General features: G+C 50.4%; 6 protein-coding genes across 6 annotated transcripts; 5 read left to right on the top strand and 1 right to left on the bottom strand.

The window, feature by feature from the left end:
• Positions 1-185: 185 nt before the first annotated feature.
• On the top strand, positions 186-4331 carry TrAtP1_011071 (uncharacterized protein). Its single transcript, XM_014093237.2, has 6 exons — positions 186-1269; positions 1363-1637; positions 1703-1765; positions 1839-2351; positions 2416-2953; positions 3022-4331. Exons 1-6 carry the CDS (start codon positions 573-575, stop codon positions 4095-4097), a joined length of 3162 nt encoding a protein of 1053 aa, XP_013948712.1. The 5' UTR covers positions 186-572; the 3' UTR covers positions 4098-4331.
• Positions 4332-4613: 282 nt separating this feature from the next.
• Positions 4614-6092, top strand: TrAtP1_011070 (uncharacterized protein). The gene is made up of 3 exons (XM_014093236.2): positions 4614-4839; positions 4954-5396; positions 5453-6092. Exons 1-3 carry the CDS (start codon positions 4774-4776, stop codon positions 5724-5726), a joined length of 783 nt encoding a protein of 260 aa, XP_013948711.1. The 5' UTR covers positions 4614-4773; the 3' UTR covers positions 5727-6092.
• On the bottom strand, positions 6080-10874 carry TrAtP1_011069 (uncharacterized protein). The gene is made up of 4 exons (XM_014093235.2): positions 10706-10874; positions 7385-10640; positions 6858-7317; positions 6080-6773 (listed from the first exon to the last, which is right to left on the bottom strand). The coding sequence occupies exons 2-4, from the start codon at positions 9261-9263 to the stop codon at positions 6218-6220; spliced, it is 2895 nt and encodes a 964-aa protein (XP_013948710.2). The 5' UTR covers positions 9264-10640; positions 10706-10874; the 3' UTR covers positions 6080-6217.
• A 352-nt stretch (positions 10875-11226) lies between these two features.
• Positions 11227-11943, top strand: TrAtP1_011068 (mitochondrial 37S ribosomal protein mS41; the record flags this gene model as incomplete). Its single annotated transcript, XM_014093234.2, has 1 exon — positions 11227-11943. A coding segment is annotated over one exon (717 nt), but the record flags the coding sequence as incomplete, so codon positions are not given.
• A 1265-nt stretch (positions 11944-13208) lies between these two features.
• On the top strand, positions 13209-14619 carry TrAtP1_011067 (uncharacterized protein; the record flags this gene model as incomplete). The annotated part of the gene is made up of 3 exons (XM_066114951.1): positions 13209-13488; positions 13559-13688; positions 13764-14619. 3 exons carry the CDS (start codon positions 13209-13211, stop codon positions 14617-14619), a joined length of 1266 nt encoding a protein of 421 aa, XP_065971048.1.
• A 3842-nt stretch (positions 14620-18461) lies between these two features.
• Positions 18462-19834, top strand: TrAtP1_011066 (uncharacterized protein). Its single transcript, XM_014093232.2, has 2 exons — positions 18462-19092; positions 19165-19834. The coding sequence occupies exons 1-2, from the start codon at positions 18909-18911 to the stop codon at positions 19533-19535; spliced, it is 555 nt and encodes a 184-aa protein (XP_013948707.1). The 5' UTR covers positions 18462-18908; the 3' UTR covers positions 19536-19834.
• Positions 19835-20244: the final 410 nt, after the last annotated feature.

Raw genomic sequence — 20244 nt, 5'->3', positions numbered from 1 at the left:
ATATTCTAAGCATGTGAATCCATCTCATCTACTCCATATATTCGCGTCTGCATGTAAAAAGAATCAAACGTGGTCGAGCCCCACCCGAAACGGCGCGGAACAATAGCCGCCAAGACCCGCCGCGGCTTTCCATGTGCCTGTATTTACGGAGCGTTCCGTGCTTGTACATTTACCCACCCGTGGCTGATGCTGCTACTGCAACCCAAACCTTTGGAGTAGCTCGCGATACCGCGAAGCTTCAACTTTGACTCGCAGCCTCGCGCAAGCCCAGTGGAGGGGACCGGTCGAGCGCTTTGGCAGTTGGTTCTTCCACAGGGCGCTCCTCCTGAATGAACTCTATGGCTGTGCGCGAAACTCGACGTCGTACTTCAATGGCATCAACCAGCCCGTGATAGCCTCGTTCCTTTTTGGCTCGTGTCGACTCCGTCCCTCGACACCACCTGCCTTTGTATCTTGCTCTTCAAAACTCAGCGACGCATCTATACATCTATACCCAACAACTCGTTATTCTCGAATCCCCATAGTCTACCATACATCGATCCTATACCCCATCGCCAAGAGCGCGGCGAGCCATGGAGGGGCGCATCCCCATCAGCGAGGCCCTTCGCGAGTCCATCAAGTACTGGTCCAGCTTCGTCTCCAAATGCCTGACCAAGCGCCTCGACGCGAGCACCTTTGAGGACTATGTCCAGCTTGTCCAGTCCAGGCACCGGCTGCCCCCCGAGATCATCGCCGACTTCTTCATACGGCCCATCAAGTCCAACTGCGTCAGCCCCGACCCGCGAATCCCTCCCTACATCTCCATCCTCACCAAGCTACGATACACCGACGCAGTGTCCATACTCCGATCGCTATATAGGTACTCTTCGCTTCATGCGCTGGTACCAGAGCAGGCACAACATGATGGAGACGGGGCCAATGGAGAGGGAGCCGCCAGACAAGATGCCCAGCCGGCGTCCTCCCTCAGGTGGAAGAGCTCGTCCTGGCTCGAGGAGGTCATGTTTTATCACGTCATCAAGCTTCTCGTCGAAGGAACCGCTTTTAGAGACTCGCGCACGGCATTGGAGCTCATCCATATCAGCTCTAAGTGGATGGTACTGTTTACTACGGCGTCCAATTCCATGACTGCGGACATGCTGGGCGGCAGCTTGCAAGATCCTCAGGTCCGTCATGAGATGGAGACTGCTTGGGGTGCTCTTGTCCCTCTGGTGCTTCGGCTGGTGGACAATGCCGCTTTTGTCAAGGTCATTAGCCAACCCTCTGCCAAAGGTATGATGTTACCGCGAATTGTTATACATCTTTGCTCTCCTGCGACATTCTCACATACTAACCATTGTGTTTCTCCTTTGTCGCTGTGATTAGGGGCTCGAAAAGTGTTTTCAGATAGCCTTGCGTCCTTCGTACAGGTTATACAGCAATCGCCACAGCTGCCACAATTCCAGCAGTTCATCAACAAGCTTGAATTGTTTAGGACCGAAGTTTTGGCGCCATTGGACCCGGTGGATAAGAGCAAGCAAGCCGCCAATGCTGTCATGGACGATATTCTAGATTCAACAGTCGGCGTAGACAACTTGGTTATCCCAGAGGTACCAATAACCAACACACGTGCAGGATTATACATATATCTTGGTGCTTCGGTATGCTTTATGCAACCCCAAACCTTTTTTCGACATCATCTTGCATACTGACCCTGCGTTATTAGCTTGTTGGCCGACCATTGATTGATGACCACGCCTTATTTTCATATTTAAACAACAGATATCAGGTATTTCCAACCCCCCCCCCTCCCACCCCCCCTTCCTATACTAAATAGAGCCGCTTCACTCACCCAATCATAGGGAGACGTTCAACAAAGCGCTGTTGATCTGATTTTGGCGTCCTTTGACCTGCTTGCAAATGCCGTCTTCAGAAACGAGGGCCCCAGAGATGCACAGCTACTACGATCCTTCTTGATAAACAAGGTGCCCCTGATACTCGCTCAACTATGCCCCCCTGGCTTTTCAACGCCTTCCGCCGAGTTTTGCATTACCCAGGCGCTTCCGCATGTCGACACAAGCGTGTTCCCTACGGCGTCGCTCATGTTTGACGAATCACGCAACAACAATCCGTACACGGAGAGTGTCAGAGAGGATTTCTGCTCGGCTTGTGCCCTCCATGGACTGATTGAACGAGAGCATGTGGAGCGCATCTTGGGAGAGAGCTCCATGTCATACGAACCTTCCCAGGAAAAGTATTCCAAAGAAAAGCTGGTCCAGAGCTGCCTATCAGACCCAGACAAGATACAAGCCCTCATTCGCGACATGGATAAGATGGATGGCAATGTTGGAGCCGTGTGTCAGGCCCTTGTAGAGGTTTGTTTGTCCTTGTGTCCCATCCACCAAGAGGTATATTCCACGTGCTGACAAGAAGAGATAGCTACTGCGGCAACTTTGCCACAGCAAGGACACAATGTCGCTGAAAATCCTGTGCAGCCAATTGGTGCAGAAGCCTCAGTCTCTAGACATCCTGCTCTTGTTTGAGAAGCTACCAACCATCTTGGAGCCTATATGCCAGCTATTGGACAGCTGGCGATACGAGGAAGACCAAGGAGAGTATCAACCTGTCTATGAAGAATTCGGAGCCATTCTGCTTTTGGTGCTGGCTTTTGCCTATCGGTATAGCCTAACTCCAGCAGACATTGGCATCATTTCCCCAGACTCAAACGTTGCCAAAATCATTGGCCGAGCTCACATTGGCCGAGAGCTGGACGAGCTATCTGAACAAGAAAATGGACACCTCGGCGGATGGATCCACGGCCTTTTCGACAGCGATGCCGGCGGTCTCGGAGATGACTTGATGTCATCCTGCCCTCCTGCAGATTTCTATCTCCTCACTGCGACGCTCTTTCAAAATATTGTCATTGCATATACCCAGGGCTTCCTGACCGACGATGCCCTCAGGTCGGGCGTGGAGTGTAAGTTTTTTTTTTTTTTTTGACTAGTTGTCATGGTCTTACTGTTTCATTAAGCTTACCTACAATAGATTTGATAGATACGTTTCTCCTGCCGTCTCTCATACCTGCGATTCGGTTCTTGTCTGATTATCTCTGGGTCGAGCAAAAAGAGCAAAAGTCTATTATCAAAATCTTGCAGCTCATACTTCTGCCCACCTCCATTTCCGGCGAAGCCACCACCATGCTTGCTTCTGTAAAGGGTATTGTTGCGAAACCCCTAGAGCACTCGCTGCGATCTTACCAACGGCAAGATCCCAAGAATCAAGACATTGAGCCACTGCTGAGGGTTCTAAAAGACAGTTTGCCCTTTTCAAGGCGAACGGGGGCAGCCGAGCACCAAGAGCTGGAGTTGTGGGCAACCAGTTCCAGCAGCGGTCTCTCTGGGGCTGCCAAGCACCTGATCCAGGGGCTTGTTCAGTGGTGCGTGCATACTGACGAGACAGCTATGCCAACCTCATACACGCATCGACAGGTAATTGCAACGCTCAAGATTGTGGGCGCTAGCAGGCTTCTGCGCGTCATCCTGGAGGAGATCCGGCACCAAACTCTGGCCGGCAACGGGAGCCTTGTCTACGATGTGGCCACGGCACTGGTCTGTGCTCCCAATGTCAGCAACGAGCTGCCACCGACCAGTGGTCTTTTGGATGAAACAGGAAACATGCTCCCGATGCTGCAGCGCCCGCTGACCCTCCGGGAAGTCTTGAAAATGGAGGCCGAGGATTACAGGAAGCTGCAGAAGAAGGATGCTGAGCTGGCGGAGATTGTTGTTCGCCTTCACAGGAGAGTTGAGGCGCAGATGGTGCTGCCGCCACCGCCGATGCTGCAGGCGGCCGATATGCAGTTGGACTTGGCAGGGGATGCGACAAACCTAGAAGATTCCATTGTTGTCGCTGCTGGCGTTTCGGGCGATGGCACCATGTCAATGGATGGTGTTGGCAGCCTGGATATGGGCCTTGGCGGCATTTCGTCTGACTTGGGCCTGGGAGGACCGGGCAGCAACGGCGGGCTGGATGCTTCGGCGGAGGCAGATCTATTTGGCAGCCTCGACGACACCGATATGGATGTGTTTGATGGTTGGGGCGGAATGGATCTCGGAGGGCCGTGAAAAGGGACGAGCCTAGTCATTGTTTAACTATGGGTAGTGAATGGGCTTAGTATTTGGCTATCAGACGGACGGGCGCACATGTTGAGGGGGTCTGTTATTATCTATTATCATGGGTCCCATATTTAGAAGAAGCTCCTGTATGCGGTGCTTCAGTGCGTATTTTAGGTATACCAACAGGCGGAATTTGATGATTATGCTGGGTATTCGGGTATTAATAGAAGGAATTTGGAAGTGCGCATTGTCTGATATTACATGTGGCTGTGAAAATGTGTCTCATCCGTGGCATACTCTTCTCCTCTTGGTAGATGGCATTCCACAATGGATCCCAATATCATCACGTCGAGCTTCCAATGTTCCATGCGTGGAACACAGAAATTCCCAATTCGGACAAGGCCCCTTCTTTCCGGTCCCAGGTCCCAACAATGGCGCGAGTTTCAATGTTTATGTAAGCGTGGGTCCCCCCACTCCACGAAAGCTGGTGCTGTGGCCACATGTTCTAAACCGGGGGGGGGGCGCCATACAGCTCCAACGTTCTCCAAACCGCCCGTCTCTTTTCTTTTTCTTCCTTCTCTTCTCTTTATTCCTTTCCTCTCAATTCACCTCCCCCGTTTCTCTTTTGGTTTCATCAATTGGCCGAGCCGAGCTTTTGGTTCGCGTCTTTCGTCGTCTGCCCGTCATGCTGTTCAAGTCGTCTCTCCTCGCTTTTCTGGCCTTGCAGGTCTTTGGCGCAGTTGCTCAAGAGGTGCGTGCGATTCTGGAATCTCGGTGGAAACCCTCGTGATAGTGAAATTACCTTGGAGAAGGAAATAAACACCAGAATAGGCCTTTCAAAACTAACGCTGCTGCGCAATTCTAGGAGCCTGTTGCCGAGGCTGCTGAAGCCGCCACCCTCAACGCCGACATCAGAACCTCGTTCCCCGACTCCGACATCCTCGGCCTCAAGCTGGTCAATGGCCGCACCACGACGGCCCTCGTCGAGGTCACCAACCACGAGGACGGGCCCATCCAGTTCCTCTTCGCCAACGGCGCGCTGTGGTCGCCCGAGGAGCTCGCCGACGACGTGCCCGCCTACCAGGGCATTGTGCGCAACCTGACCGTCGTGCAGTACAGCCTGGAGATTGAGCCCGGCGAGACAAAGTCGTTTCCGTACTCGTTTGTGCTCGACATGAACCCGCAGGACGTGCGCCTGCATCTGCTCGCCGTCTTCACCAATGCAAAGGGCGTCGTCTTCCAGGTGCCTGCGTATGAGGGCAGCACCGCCATTGTCGAGGCTCCCACCAGCTTCCTCGACCCCCAAATGTACGCAACTCTCTCTTCTTCTACCAGTTATAATTCCATGGCTAATAAACAAACAGCATCTTCCTCTACCTTGTCCTCACTGCCGCCTTCGGAGGCACCCTCTTCTTCGTCTACAAGACCTGGATCGAGGCCCTGTTCCCCCAGGCCAAGAAGACGCGCGCCCCCAAGAAGCCCGTCCAGAAGCCCGTCGACCCCGCCGATGCCCTCTCCGGCTCCGAGTCCGCCGGCAAGTCGTACGACGAGAGCTGGATCCCCGACCACCACATCAACCGCCCTGTCGCCAAGCGCGTAAAGTCTAGCGCCAGCAGCAAGAAGAAGGTTGTCGAGTAAATATGAAATATATTTGCTACTAGAGATGAGGCGATGAGAAGAGGATTTAATTCCCCCTTTTCACTCTGGCTTTTTACTCTTCTTCTGCTCTTCCTCTTTTCTACATTTTCTATTGACTACTCTTCTTCCTGTATAACTCTCATTTTTTTTGGGGGAAATGGTAATGTGTAGCAACATTGGCGTTTAGCAAAATCTTATTTTCCAAAAAAGAGTCAGCAAATGCCGACTTAGGAGGTTGTCGAGATCATGGGGTGATTCCCATGGGTTTGGAGATACCAAAAAGAAGAAAAAGAGAAAGTTTTTAGAATGAAGCCATGTATAATAATATCAAAGAGAAAAAATGATAATGACATTGAGTACACTTCATCTTTTATTTCATAAAACATTGTCTCAATTTGTAGTGTACATTCGTGTATCCATCATATATATATATAAACCATTCATTATTCGTATCGCAGGTCCAGAAGGACTCCGTTTAGGTGGATGAAAACTCATTTGCCTTTTCCATCTTTGCCACTCGAATGTCCAAACAGACACTCCCATAAATCGCTCCGATCTACCATCTCGCCCGCAGATCTATCCTTACTCATGAGCTTCGACAAAGCAGCCTGCTCCAGCTCCAGCGTATTGGCCTCCTCGATATTCGCGTCCAGCAATTCTGGCGTCGACTCCTTGGATTTGGATTTCCCCTTGAGGTTCCTGCCCATGTGCTCCATGCGCCGTCTGACGGAAAGGTTGTAAATCGACTCCTCCACTGTCCCGGATACGATATAGAGCCATACCGTCGTCTCGTGTTGCTGTCCGATTCGGTCCACGCGGGCAATTGCCTGTAGTTCGAGGGCGGTGTTGAGTAGGGGCTCGCATAAAAAGACGTGGCTTGCATTGACGAGATTCAGGCCACTGGAGTGAGCTCTTGCGTGGAGAAGAAAGCACTCTATGGCTGGGTCTTCTTTGAATCGCTTGATTCCGTCAGGATCGTCAATTGATGCGTATCCAATACGGAAGCGGTTAAAGGCGTTGCGTAGAATGTGCAAAAAGTCCTTGTATCTAAAACAATGGGACACGCCGTTAGTTCAAGCACATTCTGATAATTGATGTAGCGGTATACAAAAGCATAACAGGAAGACTCACTGTGAAAATACAATAGACTTTGCGCCTGGATCAGACTCGCGTAGCCACATAAGGTGCCGAACAAGAGTGTCAACCTTTGTTGTAAACGAAGGGCCATCCAGCTCAATATTCTTCATCCGCTCAAGCTCTCTGTTATCAAACTCTGAATAGAGCACAGTTTGCTTTGAAGAGTCCCGACGGCGCTGTGGGCCATCATCGTTGGAGCTTGCTTTTGGTACGCCCGCTTCCTCTCCATGGACCTGGAGCTGCTGAGGTTTGATAATGATATCGTGTAAATTGTCCGCCTTGAGCGCCCTCTTACAAACAGGACAGTTTCGGTGAGCCTTGAACCACATCATGATACACTCCTTGCAGAATTGATGACCACACACGGTCAATACGCCGCTCGAGAATGGCATTTGGCAAATGACGCACATTCGAGGCTCGTTAGATTTGGACCCGGTCTCCTTTAAGCTCAGCACTAACGGTAATGTAATTAGCACAGACACAACAAGTCTCAAATCGATGAGAAATGCATCAAAACTTACAGTATCGGTGCTTGGCTTCGTTGGCCAACAGCTTTCTGTGAAGGTCATTGGTAGTTTTCCTTGCTTTTTCAATGGCCTCTTCAGTCTTGGGAGTTTCAAGGGGCATTACATCGTCCGAGACGGCCTGCAGCTGTCGATAGTAGTCTAATCGAGCGTTCATAGCCCGTTTGAAGATTTCCACCTCCGCTTCCAAAGCCACCACTGCCTTGTTTTGTTCACCAAGCAGTGTCTGAGTTGTCTTCATCAAGTCAGACGCAATCTTAGACTCGAGACGTTCTCTCTGGCTGGGATTCGGATCTCGAGTGAGCCTAGATAACAAGCTGCGGAGGTCGCTGATAGCAGCGCGCATAGACATATTGACTCTTCTAGGCTTCGCCTCAGTCATTTTTTCCGCCAGGTCGAGGAGCCTCTCTGGAGCAGGTCCTTCGCCTTCGTTCGCCATCCTGACCGCCATCTCTATCTCATGCTTTAGCAGTCCATTTGATTGGCCCGAAACGACAAACTGGCGATCAGCGACAACGGCCCGAAGGACTTGGACATAAACCATCAGCTCGTCCTGGATTTTTGCAGCATCCATGAGCTCTTCTCCAGTGGTCTCTGTAGTATCCTCTTCATCAACAAGCGGCCGTAAAAGGAGCTGGATAATTTGTTCTCTCCATTCGTCAATCAAGTTTGCTTGTTCGTTGAGATCCTCATAAAGAATCTGAAGGTTATCAATAATACCCCCACTCTCTATTCCGCGCTCGCTATCCACAGCAAGCTCCGGTATCTCAACAAAAGACTGCTCTTTGGCTTCTGAGGCGATTTTATTCAGGAGCCGCATTGCCTTGCGCTGACCTTGCCCAAGTATCTTCCTTCGAACCAACTTGGCGCTCTCATAACCATCGTCCTCGAGCTTTTTGAGGTGTTGGAATTCCTCGGAATCCGGCGGCGTCAACTCCGGATTATCCCTAATTTGAAAATATGCGTTGGCGCAGAAGAAAATGGCCTTGTGGTGCAGCTCCAGGCTAGTTCTCAGCCGGTTCTGCAGCTCGCCAAGTTTCCCTTTACTGCCGACGTCTTCCTCTGCTTCGTATTCCAGTTCAATGTCCGAGTCCCCTGCATCTTGCACCCTCTCCAAAGTTTCGTCCGCATCGTGTCCTTTCTCCCGAAGAGCATCTTTGAGTGCCACTTGGGCATCGGCTACCAATTTGGCGGACTCGCCTTGCACCTCTTCCCAGATTTCCCGAGCTTCCCTTACCCGAGGGCTGTTTTCAAATAGTTGGCCCAGTACCAACTTGCTCGAAAGATATGCTCGCTCATCAATTCTTATGGCGATCTCACCCTGCTCCAACATGGCAGTTAATACTTCCTCCACTGTTCTCATGGGACGCTCCTTGCCTCCCAATACTCGGCGTCCATAGACACCAATCTCTGGGTGAAGAGCAGTTTGTCTTAGTCTATTGAGCCACAGCCTCATAACATCTTCGTAGTCTTCTTGGTTCCACTTCTCAACAAGAGCATCGCCATCTGTGCTGAGTTTGCAAGCTTCCGCCATTTCTTTGTATAACGACTGGTAATGCTGCTCTTCTACCGCGGTAAAAGGCATGCTTATAACGTATCGTCTCTGTGGAGGCAGAGCTATCTCATCCCTTACAGAAGCTTTCGTATGTCGAATAGATATTGACTTGAAGAGCTGTTGAAACAATGGCTTGTGGCAGGCAGTAAGTGCCTGCCAGATCTGTGGTGTAGAGCAATATGGCTCATATCTCAAGAAGGAGAGTAAGCCAAGCAAATCTTTGACATCGTCTTTGACTGGTGTTCCGGTGACGCCCCAGGCATTTACTCGAGGGATTACTCTGGCCAGTGCAGCCGCCTGGCTGACGCCGCTTTCAATCATCTGGGCTTCGTCTAGGCACACTCTCCACCACAGTATTTGGACAAGCGGAGAAAGAATCCGGCTATATGCTCGCTCGTGCCTCCGCGACCGTTCAGGGGGGGCTGATAGCAAAGTGAAGCTCGGCGGAGAGTACGCTGTAGGTTGTCACCACCACATCGTATCCAGCCAGCTCGGCTACAAGCCGCACTTCACCATCCTTATCAACACCTCGACACCCTGTGTAATGCTTCACACGTAGTCCAGGGGCATGGCGGGATAGTTCGGATATCCACTGCAGTTGCAATGATTTTGGAGTCACAATAAAAGTTGCGCCGCTGGGAACAAGGTGCTCTTGGCCTGGTAGAGGTTCCGGAGAGAATTCCGCTCGGCGCCGATGCAAAAGAATAAGACTAATCATTTCCAGAGTCTTTCCTAGCCCCATTTCTTCCGCGAGAATGCCACCTTTGACAAATTTGCTAGCTTCATGGTACGGCGTGGGATCTCGGGTAATTGTTTGAAACACATCACTTAGATATACCTTGCTGCCGTTGGCATCTTGCACAGTTCGAAAAAGATCTAGATCTTGTCTTTGCTCATCTTCTGACAAAAATTGGACAGTTGCGTCTTGGACAGTTGCGTCTTGGCCAGTCCATTTCACACCTTCTCGGCGCAACAGCCATTGTAGTGTTCGCCTTTGGTAAGGATAGAGAGTGGCGGTTAGGCCAGAAACATCAATAGAGAGGGAATCAGTATCATCTTTTGACGGGACGTGCGCTGCATTGTAGAAATCCATCGGTGACCACGAGATCTCGCTGGGAGCGCTCTCATGAGGCGGGAAGAAGGTGTGAATCAACTTCTCGCTGTATCGTCGCTCATTAGTCCGCCTCAAGTATGCATACGGATTTGGTGTTTCGTTCCAATAAAGATGAAAAGAGATTGTCAACGAGGCCAACCCCTGGCGTTGTTTGATTGAAATATCAACAGCCGTCCAAATAGCACCGGGGGTGGCTTTCTTCAGACTAGATTTTCCAACTTCAAGTATAGTTTCCACATTGCCATCTATTTCTTTTCGTTGTAGCTTTATATCGGCTTCAAAGGGCCCGAGACCACTGCTCGTTCGAGCTGTCATTGATAGACGATCATTATGGAGATCGAAAATGAGCAAGGGCTCAATGCCGTGGTGATCACTGCTGGAGTCTGAGCTACGGGTATTTTCACATCGGCGCGAGAATGATATTGTGGCGTTTGCGATACTGATGCCGTCGTTTGGTTCACGATCTACTTTGCGACGCTTCGATGGAGGTGGCTTAAGGTTACGGGAACTGTCTGTCGTGCTCTCAGAAGAACTTGGGGTCGACAAAGAGTCGAAAAACTCTAAAAATGCATTCGGTAGTACACCTTGAAGGCTAAATGTCAGCTTTCACTAGTCTGTGCAGAGTCCCATGTGGCATGAACGATCTCACCATGGGGTCCTATTTTGAATGCGGTAGGTGATGCCGCCAAGGGCATGTGCACCGGCTTCCAGGGAGCCATGTTGGGCGAGTTGCGTTTTGTGCGTGTACTTTTGGCTATCTTGGATGGTTTGGAGATGGCCCGCCGTCAAATCTGGCGGACGCACTCGTCGCCATGATGGATCGGAAGCGTGAAGAAGCAATGATGCGACCCGTCACTCTAAATACCCGTTGATGCAAGGCGTTATCAATTGGATAATTAAGCCGGGCCAATGAAGAGGCACCGATAAAGGAGCTTCGACATTGCCCCATTTATTTTCATGCAGCCTTGCTTAGCTAATATCTTCAAAATCGAATTGGCCGTGTTAGTAAAGTTCGCAAATCACAGGATCGAACGAGTTGGACTTGAGGAAGGTCGCTGGCTTCAATCTCGTTCGCAGCCAATATTACTGCAGTTAAAACATTTGGTAATGCTTACTCTACCTGGCCATCAATTCATCCATCCGAGAGACGTCACTGACGACTAATACTAGGGTTTCCGCGCAACAGTCACGATGAAGTCCGGCCTCTCACCATCGACATCACCCTTGCGATTCCTTCGCAGCACCAACTTCCTCGGCGCAAGCCAGACACGATGGCTCCATAAGACGAGACCAGCCCCGAAGGTCCCACAGCCGCGGCCTTTCGTCCCCGACGTTCAGACTTTTCTTACACTCATTGGCCGCGGCCTGAACAAGCACGCATCCAAATTCCCGTCGTGGGAGTCTCTCTTCTCTCTTACCTCCCCACAACTGAAAGAGCTGGGCATCGAGCCGCCTCGCAACCGAAAATACCTTTTGCAATGGATGCAGAGATATCGCAATGGAGCATTGGGACCGGGCGGAGACTTCAAGTATGTCAAAGACGGCCAGGCTCTGCTGAAAGTCGCTACCCCGCCAGCGTCCGTCATCAGCGACGCAAAATATGTAGTCAACGTGCCTCAAGAGGAAGAAGCTGTTATTGGAGACTCAGAAGTCCTGCCACGGCCCAATGGCTACACAGTCAGGGGAACCAGGTCAATAGCAGGTCCATATGCGATACCGCTGCCGCAGCAGGCTGGCGCAACTGTCAAGGCCACGGAGGGCATGTGGGAACACCGCCAAGGTCGCAAGATTGACGGTGGTGAGAGAAGAAGGGCAGAGATTCGATTCAAGAGACGGTCGGTGGAGCGAAGGGCTGAGCGTGAGGCGGAAGCATTGGCTGGCTTGTAAAAGGAGTGTGTCTGGAAGGACTGTGATGGCTGGCGCATTGTATATTATGAAAATCATGTAACAAACTGTTCTTATCCGAGTTCCAGCGGTTGGAATGCCTCTATCTCATTATTCGCTGATATTATACACCAGGGTGTGGTGGTGAACTGCGACGCGTTTAATTGCCTGAACCATCTACAGTCAGGGAAGAGGATGTAGAACTATCAGCAATTCGTACGATTATGATGATTCAAACCGATGGACGTTGGTGTGTCGAAATAATTCATGCAGAGTCAGGTGTCTGCATCCGGCTGTCTACAGTTACTAGGTGGCCATTTAATTCCGGCCAAGCTAAGTGTTTTAAGCATAAAATAGGATCGCTTGGCAAATACCAATTGTTACCACAACATATCAAATCACCGAAGAATAGGCCATTCAGCTTTTGCTTCACACCGACTCAACTGTTTGTTGGCTGAATTATGACTGAGTAAGTCAAGCTCGCTTATTGCTCGCCCGCATCAGCCTATGCACGCTACTAACCGAAGTATTGATAGTGACATTTGAACCATTGAAGCCCCTTGCATTTCGCAGCTCTCGACTGCCGGCAAGCGCCCTCAGCCGCAAAAGAGGCTGGCGTCTAGACAAGTCATGCCTGCTGTCAGCTAGCAGTAGTACTAGGTATCAGCATTTGGACTGCAGGATGGCTTGAAGCGGTTTGCCCAATCAACGCTGCCAGACGCCAACATGCCCGGCTACTCCAAGTCCAAGTGCTGGTGCAACTATCAGGCATCAAGACGAGAAATGGGTGCAGTGTCAACAGCAAATCGTTCATCATCCAGATTCAAGCTCAATAATGATGTCGTTCGGGAGCCATAGGAGGCCACCCTGGTCAGCCAACCTTGTCATCTTCACCACCGCCTCCAAAGCTGAGGAACACCATGCAGGAGGAAGCAAACATTAGGCTGACAGCCAACGCCATAGCTCGGTCACCAAGCAAATAGCCCAAGGCCTCGCGTGCCACCATATGCACGTCCGCCACGTTGTGCGAGTATTCTCGTCTTGGCACAGGCATCCTGGTTGGCCTCGCTGCCCGGCCTGCTAGAATTGGCCGTCTGGCCAGGCCCAGATTACCGTGTCCAATGTCATGAGTCGCCCTTATAATGCTGATTGTCGTTACTTTCTCCGCACTCTCTAGGCTGTGGCCATCTCAATCTTAAATCCTCGTTGTTTCTGCCCATCGGTTTCAAATCCCGTGAGACAATCTTCCAGTACTACGAGTGTACGAAATGTGGAAACAAGTTGCCGCGGCTGTCTCGCTCTTAGCTGCAGGGCGCCTAACTCTGGCCCAGCGATCCGGTAACGAGTCAATCTGCGACTACTATGCCACTCAGCGGTATGGCGAGAATAATAGTACCACCCAGCTGCTTCTCGTACAGAGCATCGTCACTCTTGCCTACGCTGGGGGTGCTGGCCTTCCGAATCCCCCAGACGATAGCTCCGGCATTTTCAACAAAGCGCGCTTCAAGGGGTTAGATGTATATCTTCGGCCTTGGTTTGATGGTTCAAGTAAGAAGTTTCCTACTTGCGGAGTATTTCATACGCATGTCCGTCTGGGCTGACCATGATACCAAAATAGAAGCGACAACGAATCTGAACAATCAGCCGGTGGGAATCAACTGGTTAGACGGGGGTGCTACCGGTCCATTGTTATCGTTCCTGAACGGTTCAACAAATTCTGTCAATATAAATAATTCGACGAATCAATAGTGTGTCTCCCTACCCCCTAGATCACTTCCATCAGCTATCATCCCCTTATTCGCCACTGACCTTTCTCAAATCAGCCGTCTATTCACCCATTGGTTCACGGCATTTGGCTTCATCTACGGCTGCAGCTTCGCACCGAAATTCCCACGAACGGCTGACAGCGGCGGTCCTCTCTCCGCCGCCTACGTCCACAAATTCATGAACCTGAACCAGACGGACATTGGATACTTCATCGAGCAACTCACCGTGGCCAGTAAATACTTTGGCTTCTCAGACGACGACGCACAGACGCTGGATACTTTTATGAACGCAAGGTACAACGTGCGGTGCGCGCCTCCTGTCAATGGCCAGCTCTATTCCATTTGCTCCGCAGATGAGTGTCCGCTTGCACAGCCTCAGCCCGACTGCGATGCGTACAAGGACCTTTCGCCGGGTGGGACGAACAATGTTACCGTCGTGACAACTACGATAGCTCCGACATTGGCAACGCAAACCTCAGCGACGGCTACAACTTCCTCTACGACCACGGCGGAAAGCGCAAGTTCCAACTCCAATTCTGTCGTCCTGTCTAATGGAGCAATAGCAGGCATCGCAATCGGCGGCGCAGCCGTTTTGCTCCTGGCCCTCGGCTTGATTCTGTACTACCGCCGCCAATCGAAGAGACCTCAGATCGTGCCTGTGCCCGTGTCATCTGGTGGCTATGGCTCTCCTACCTATCCTGCTCACACACATTACAGCACAAATCCACATACAAGCATGGCATCTACTTCAGTCCCGCAGGAGCCGTATATGGCAGCGCATAACAGCGTGCCAGGGTTCTGGGCACCGCCCAAACCCCAGGAGATGGGGCAGAGCATTCACGGGACTGTGATGGCAAGACCGGTATCGATGTCACCGCCGTTGGCCGAGTTGGCTGAGATGGAGAGTCCTTGATTCTCGGTCGTGGTCGCTGGGTGGATGTTGTTGAGAAATCGTTGCAATTGAAGGCATGTAGTTAATTCACGTCATTTGTATTAGTCAAATATATAGGGATTTCATGAGGGATATAGTACCAGAATAGCTTGAGAAAAAGAGAAATACTGACGATAGCTGATGTTAATGATAATCATGGATATACACATCTGAACTAAGATGCTTATAGTCTCAGAGACCATTAGTGCCGTGCTTCTTGATACAGCTCTAATACCCATGATACTCATAGGAAAATATGAGCTATACTGTTTTATTACGTAAATGATATTCTCAGTCTTGATACTCTGAGGGTGGTAAGAGAATATGATAGCGAGAGAAGTCTCCGTTCAGTTGATAATCATAAAGGTGGGATTCAAAACCGCTAAAAAAGAAACACACATATGACAGTCCAAAGTTCAGCCCAGAAAGAGACAGCCAAAGGGAGAATGCAGTTCGAGAAGGATCATTCAGTGTCTTTATCTGCAGGGGTTTTCCGTGAGAACTTGTTTATCCGGTCAAGATACGAGCCCACGCCAAGCATTTACATCTTCGACCTTCTCTCTTTGTTCTTATCAGGCATGTCTCTTAGGTGGGGGCAGAAGCTTTCGAAGATATGCAGAGCTCAACATGTAAGTCAAAGATGATGAATCCTGTGAGATCCAAGAATTGGCAAAGCAGTTGATTGAGCCTCAATCCCTCGCCCTGGATACTCGTCACGGTTTAGCCTAGATTGCCGAACCCTTTTATATGGGCCGATACTTGTCCTAATTTTACTGCCCATCCGAGCCGAGGTGCTCTTGGCAGCCCTACGGACTATGCAAAATGCCATCCGCGCTTTAGCTCAAAGGACGGGAACACATGGCGCACAGGGGTGAAGAGAAAATGCGTGTGACGTGTCGTAGCATCGCATTTGCAATATGTGCCGCTACTAGTAGTAGTTCGAATCGTTGTGCACATGTATATACCGTGAGAGTGAGAATAATAACGCATGGTTCTGAATAGGGTGGTCAAGGAGGGTTGAGTGGTGTTTTCCTGGGAAAACAATTCAGGCAGCAAGGTCCAGTCATTAGTAGATCTTTCTGCCAACGCCAGTTGCTGCATCATTGTTAGAGTAGCAGCTGGAAACATTTTCGAGCTTTTCAATTATGATGCTGTAGTCATCCAAATAGATTCGACCAAGATTCAATTGGCAAACAGATATTCAGTGCCATCACTTTCATCTCGATTTGTGGGTAGAATAGACACTCCGTGGTGAAAACAGCTTAACGAGGCTTGGACTTGCCCGAAAGTCCAGTCCAGCCTTGAATATGCACGAGATCCTAATACGACGGCCAAGACAAAGCTGCGGTTATGCATGGTCATAGCGGTGCCTGGTAATGGTGTGAAGGGCTCGTGGTTGTGGTATCAATCACCTCTTCGCTGTGCGGTTAGAGACGAAGTAACCCTACTACACTTCTAGACTGAGAAGCTGAAAAACTGGTCTGACCAATACGGATGGTTTCTTGTCCTATTGGTGGAATCATGTGCAGCACATTTGGTCGAGTTCGGTATTCACATCGCGAATAGTTCGTGCAGTGAGACAAGAGATCAGGAAACCTTTTCCTCTATCTATTACCTTTTCTTTCTCCTTGATCATTGCAGAGACATGACTGTGAGATGCGGTAGAGTTCGACTTGCGAATTGCTACACTTGATCCTCTGTGTCTCGCGTCTATTTCTCACCTCTATGCACAGCGTGCAAGTAGAGCGAGCGAAAAAGAAGCACCTCGGTACCTACCCAAGGTCGGTATTCTACTGCCGTGAGATGCGACAGCCACGGAGACGCAATATTTGGCAAGGACCGCGCTGACGCAAAGCGGGAAGGGATGCGCCGCTTAGCTCGTCGTCGTATATCTCGGTTTAGACAGAGTAGTTTGGAAGTCAGTAGGTCGGGCTGAATGAGTGGGAGGCATATTTGTGGACCTTTTGCAAAGCTGTCTGCCATTGGCGCTCCTAGCCCTGCTCTTTGGCCCCCAAAAAGCCGTTTGGCCGTTGTGAAGAGTCACACCTGAAGTGTTGCTAGCGGTACAGTGTCAGCTATTAGCCTGGCACAACGGGTAGGATAGCCGTGGCTCGAAACGGATACCGCCTTTTGTGTGTGTGTGTTAATTGCTGAGGCTCAGCTTGAGGAAGAGCCAGGATGCGAAGGTGACAAGAGAAGTGGCGGTGATGGTGGTGGTGGTGGTGGAGAAGCTTGAAGATTGGAAAATGAGAATTAAGAAAGGCCATGCAGAAATGGAAATCATCTACACGTGCTACCTTGTTCCTCAGCACTTCCATGACTATACTCGGTACCTACTTCGTCTCGGTATCAAAAGCACCGCCGCCAGTGGTACAAGCAGGTTGCTCCTGCTTTCTAGGGCTTGATTCACCTATAAATAACCCCTCCTATAGGCAGACTCTGGTCTGCAATTGGCTCTTGGCGAGCAGTCCAGCTTCAGCTCATTCGTCGAGTTGCCCAGCTAATCATGTTAGCTGCCTTAGCTGTCCCATCTAGCATTGTTTAAGGGAAAGTGGGCATGTGCGCAAAATGAGGCAGAAAGAATGTTAGTGGCTGTGTCATTTTCTTGTACTTTGTACTTAATAATTGCTCCTTGCTTTTCTCACCCTTGGAACAAGAAGGATGTTGTTGAAATGCCAGAGGCCTGCTTCATGCATGATTCTGAAATGTCACGCTGATGCCACTGCTGAGCGAAAACTGCCTCTCCCTATAACCGTTGCTAGCCTGAAGTGCTCTCGGTAAGCTGTCTTTTAAGCATTGTCGTCCCATAAAAGAAAGCTTGCATACAATATTGCGATTGGCTCTCCGGTCAGGCTAAGCTTTATCCTTGACCCTATTTGCAAGGATTTATGCCATATTCAGCTCTAGCGTTGCCCCGTATAAATGGGGGGTGAAACACGACCAGGTACGCTACGCGTATATGCCAACTACTGTACAAGAGTATTCCCATCCAAAGTAGTCTACAGGATGTACTTTGTGGATGGGCTTTTGGAAAGGTAATTTTGTGCGGCTGTTCATCACTAGATGCGGCTTTTGCGGTAATCGAAACTCACTCTTCGACGCCACCATGAGCATATCTCGTCGTAAACATCTACTATACACCATGAGATATCTTGCCAAGGTTTCCAATCCTAGAGAAGCGGTGCCATGTGCCGGACAATAAACGCAGATGGTCCTTATTTGCTCCGTCGTATCAACTAATGGCATCCCCTGCCGACAATCCCCAAAGGATCAGCCTCCCGACCTCTTACAATGCCGTCTGCCTTGAAAGTGGCTGCCACCATACTGCTGCCGTCCCGGACAGATGCAATCCTGCCTGGCTTGTCATACGAGCCCTAGGTGGCTTTAGCCTACGGGTGCCAGCATATCAGCCCTGCTTTTCCACAACACCGCTGTGTCTTGACCCAAATTGGGACGGACTTCCTTCTCGGCCATTGCCGCCGGACATCGGCCGTGCGGATTCGGCCTCGTAAACTCGTAACGCCAAAAGACCCGACGTCACCAGGTACTGCCATGCCAATCTCACGCCCTCCACACGCGCATCCTGCGTTCTGGGGACTGTGCGCCACGCACGCTGGTGGTTTGCCTCTACCCGCCGGGACCCTGGAATCCGCGCCGGTGGAGCCCTGAGAATAGAGTGCTGCAGATCACTCGACGTGAATGGATCCATTCACGGCTGTCGCTACTCGAGGACCGGCGCCTGTGCTGGGATCCAGGCCGGGACCAGTTCTGGAGCCAGTCCTGGGGCAATGCCTCACAGGCCAAGCTCAGTTTCACGGCACATAGGTGCAGAGCCGCCTCGCCGTGCCAGTTCGGGCAGCCCCCCCATCCAGCGACTTGCAATCGCCTATAACCCCTTGACAAGTCCCGACACCAGGCATGTTATGATTTGGGACTACTATACCTCCCTATACTCTTTTTTCACGCCACTCATCCCTTCTCACCAACATGCATGTGTCCAAGCACAAACTATTCTACTCTACGTATTGAGCAGTATATCTCATTCGCACGTGCTTTATTATACGCCTGTTTGAGTTCTGACTTGATGGTCATTTGTTCAAGTCCCGGTACTTCTGAGAGCAAAATACACCTCTCACCGCGGATTATACTTCACTTATACAAGCCGGCTGACTCAAAACACGCAAAATCTTCTTTGGGACTCAGCAACTCAAGCATTCTTCTACACCAAAGTCCCGAAAGAATCTCAGCGTTGGTAACATCGCTCTGTCACTATGCCTGCAGCTCAAAGATCGGAAAGTATCTCGCATAGTTCCGACGTCTTATCCGACAAAAGCGGCAATTGCACTTCACCAATCAAAAGAGGCAAAGCTGGTGTACAAGACACAGAGTGGTCTGATGTGGCAGATCCAGACGAGAGGAGACGGATACAAAATCGCGTCGCACAGCGCAAGTTCCGTATGTTCCTCCAACCAAACTCTCCGGCGTGTGGTACTAGCTTTTTCTGACCTTCTCGCTGACAATAAATAGGGTCAAAAGCCAGAGAGCAGAAAGAAAGGGCGGAGCGCGAGGCTAAAGACAAGGAACATGCTGGCAACAGCTACCGTATTCCTTGTTCAAACGACATCGACATAGAGCCAGAGCCATCAGGGCTACCTTGGGGCAGCATGAATATGAGTCTCTTCGTGGCTCGAGGACACGAAGCCGAAAGTCGAAAAGCCAGCCGCCGAGGCATGCACCAAGGTGATGGCTTCACCTCTCCGAATTATACGTCATCTCTCAACTCTGATATGCGCCAATCTGTTACTTATAGTAGCAGCGGTGCCAACGATGTTTATCTGGAGGACAATCCATATATTTACGATGCTTGCTTTATTGGTCAAGCTTTTCCCACGTTATGATATTGTGGCCCTTTTTTCCCAACTTCAGATGTTCTATATGCTCTTACTTCAGATTCCCCGGTGTCGATTTTTGTTCTTAGGTATGATCAAGACACCATGTATATACCACTTTTCCCCCTTCTGTGTTGAAGCGTAGGCGCAGGGATTGGTTCCAGAAACGGCATCCAGGGTCAGTACATCTTGCACCCTGGACTAATAGATGAGTTAAAGAGTTCGCTGTTCAGCTTTTCAAGGGGTAGTCTATGTAGGTAGACAAATACGATGCAGAATATGCTATTCTAATGCGGTGCTAGACAATAGTAGGTATCAGGAGGGTTGCCTTGAGCTGAAGCTGGACGTCACTTCAGACAGAGCCACAGCAATATCTGTGCCCTAATGTCAGGGGCCTAAAGTCAGAAATTCGCGCTCAATACGGCTTCCAGCGGCTTCGATTAAGGACAGGGGATTTTTGTGGCTGTTGATCTAGACCTGTCCAAGCGGGCTGGCCGATCATCTAAGCCTCGCCTAGGGCTTGTATGCAGGATCCCAGCTGTGCATAATATGCGCCACAAAATACTGATGCTAGCCTAGGTAGTTGTAATTCCAAAGGACAAGTAGAAACTCTTTGCGATTCCGTCTTCTTCTTTCTACGGGGTACCATCTCCAAGTAGTGAATGTATACAGGAGACTCGAGGGGTTCTTGTCCCAAAAAATGCCCGAGCTTCTTCAT

The sequence above is a fragment of the Trichoderma atroviride genome, chromosome 6 (genome assembly GCF_020647795.1).
Source record: "Trichoderma atroviride chromosome 6, complete sequence".
In the NCBI taxonomy this organism is placed as follows: domain Eukaryota; kingdom Fungi; phylum Ascomycota; class Sordariomycetes; order Hypocreales; family Hypocreaceae; genus Trichoderma; species Trichoderma atroviride.
Note: the sequence above shows the minus strand (reverse complement) of the source record. Positions and strands in the feature narration are given on the sequence as shown.

Coding starts and splice junctions, on each gene's coding strand:
- TrAtP1_011066 (XM_014093232.2), top strand. CDS start 18,909: ATGCCTGCAGCTCAAAGATCGGAAAGTATCTCGCATAGTTCCGACGTC. Junction 19,093..19,164: donor CGTCGCACAGCGCAAGTTCC/GTATGTTCCTCC, acceptor GACAATAAATAG/GGTCAAAAGCCAGAGAGCAG.
- TrAtP1_011070 (XM_014093236.2), top strand. CDS start 4,774: ATGCTGTTCAAGTCGTCTCTCCTCGCTTTTCTGGCCTTGCAGGTCTTT. Junction 4,840..4,953: donor TTGGCGCAGTTGCTCAAGAG/GTGCGTGCGATT, acceptor GCGCAATTCTAG/GAGCCTGTTGCCGAGGCTGC. Junction 5,397..5,452: donor AGCTTCCTCGACCCCCAAAT/GTACGCAACTCT, acceptor ATAAACAAACAG/CATCTTCCTCTACCTTGTCC.
- TrAtP1_011071 (XM_014093237.2), top strand. CDS start 573: ATGGAGGGGCGCATCCCCATCAGCGAGGCCCTTCGCGAGTCCATCAAG. Junction 1,270..1,362: donor TAGCCAACCCTCTGCCAAAG/GTATGATGTTAC, acceptor CGCTGTGATTAG/GGGCTCGAAAAGTGTTTTCA. Junction 2,352..2,415: donor TGTGTCAGGCCCTTGTAGAG/GTTTGTTTGTCC, acceptor AAGAAGAGATAG/CTACTGCGGCAACTTTGCCA.
- TrAtP1_011069 (XM_014093235.2), bottom strand. CDS start 9,263: ATGATTGAAAGCGGCGTCAGCCAGGCGGCTGCACTGGCCAGAGTAATC. Junction 7,318..7,384: donor CGAAGCCAAGCACCGATACT/GTAAGTTTTGAT, acceptor CATTACCGTTAG/TGCTGAGCTTAAAGGAGACC. Junction 6,774..6,857: donor AAGTCTATTGTATTTTCACA/GTGAGTCTTCCT, acceptor CCATTGTTTTAG/ATACAAGGACTTTTTGCACA.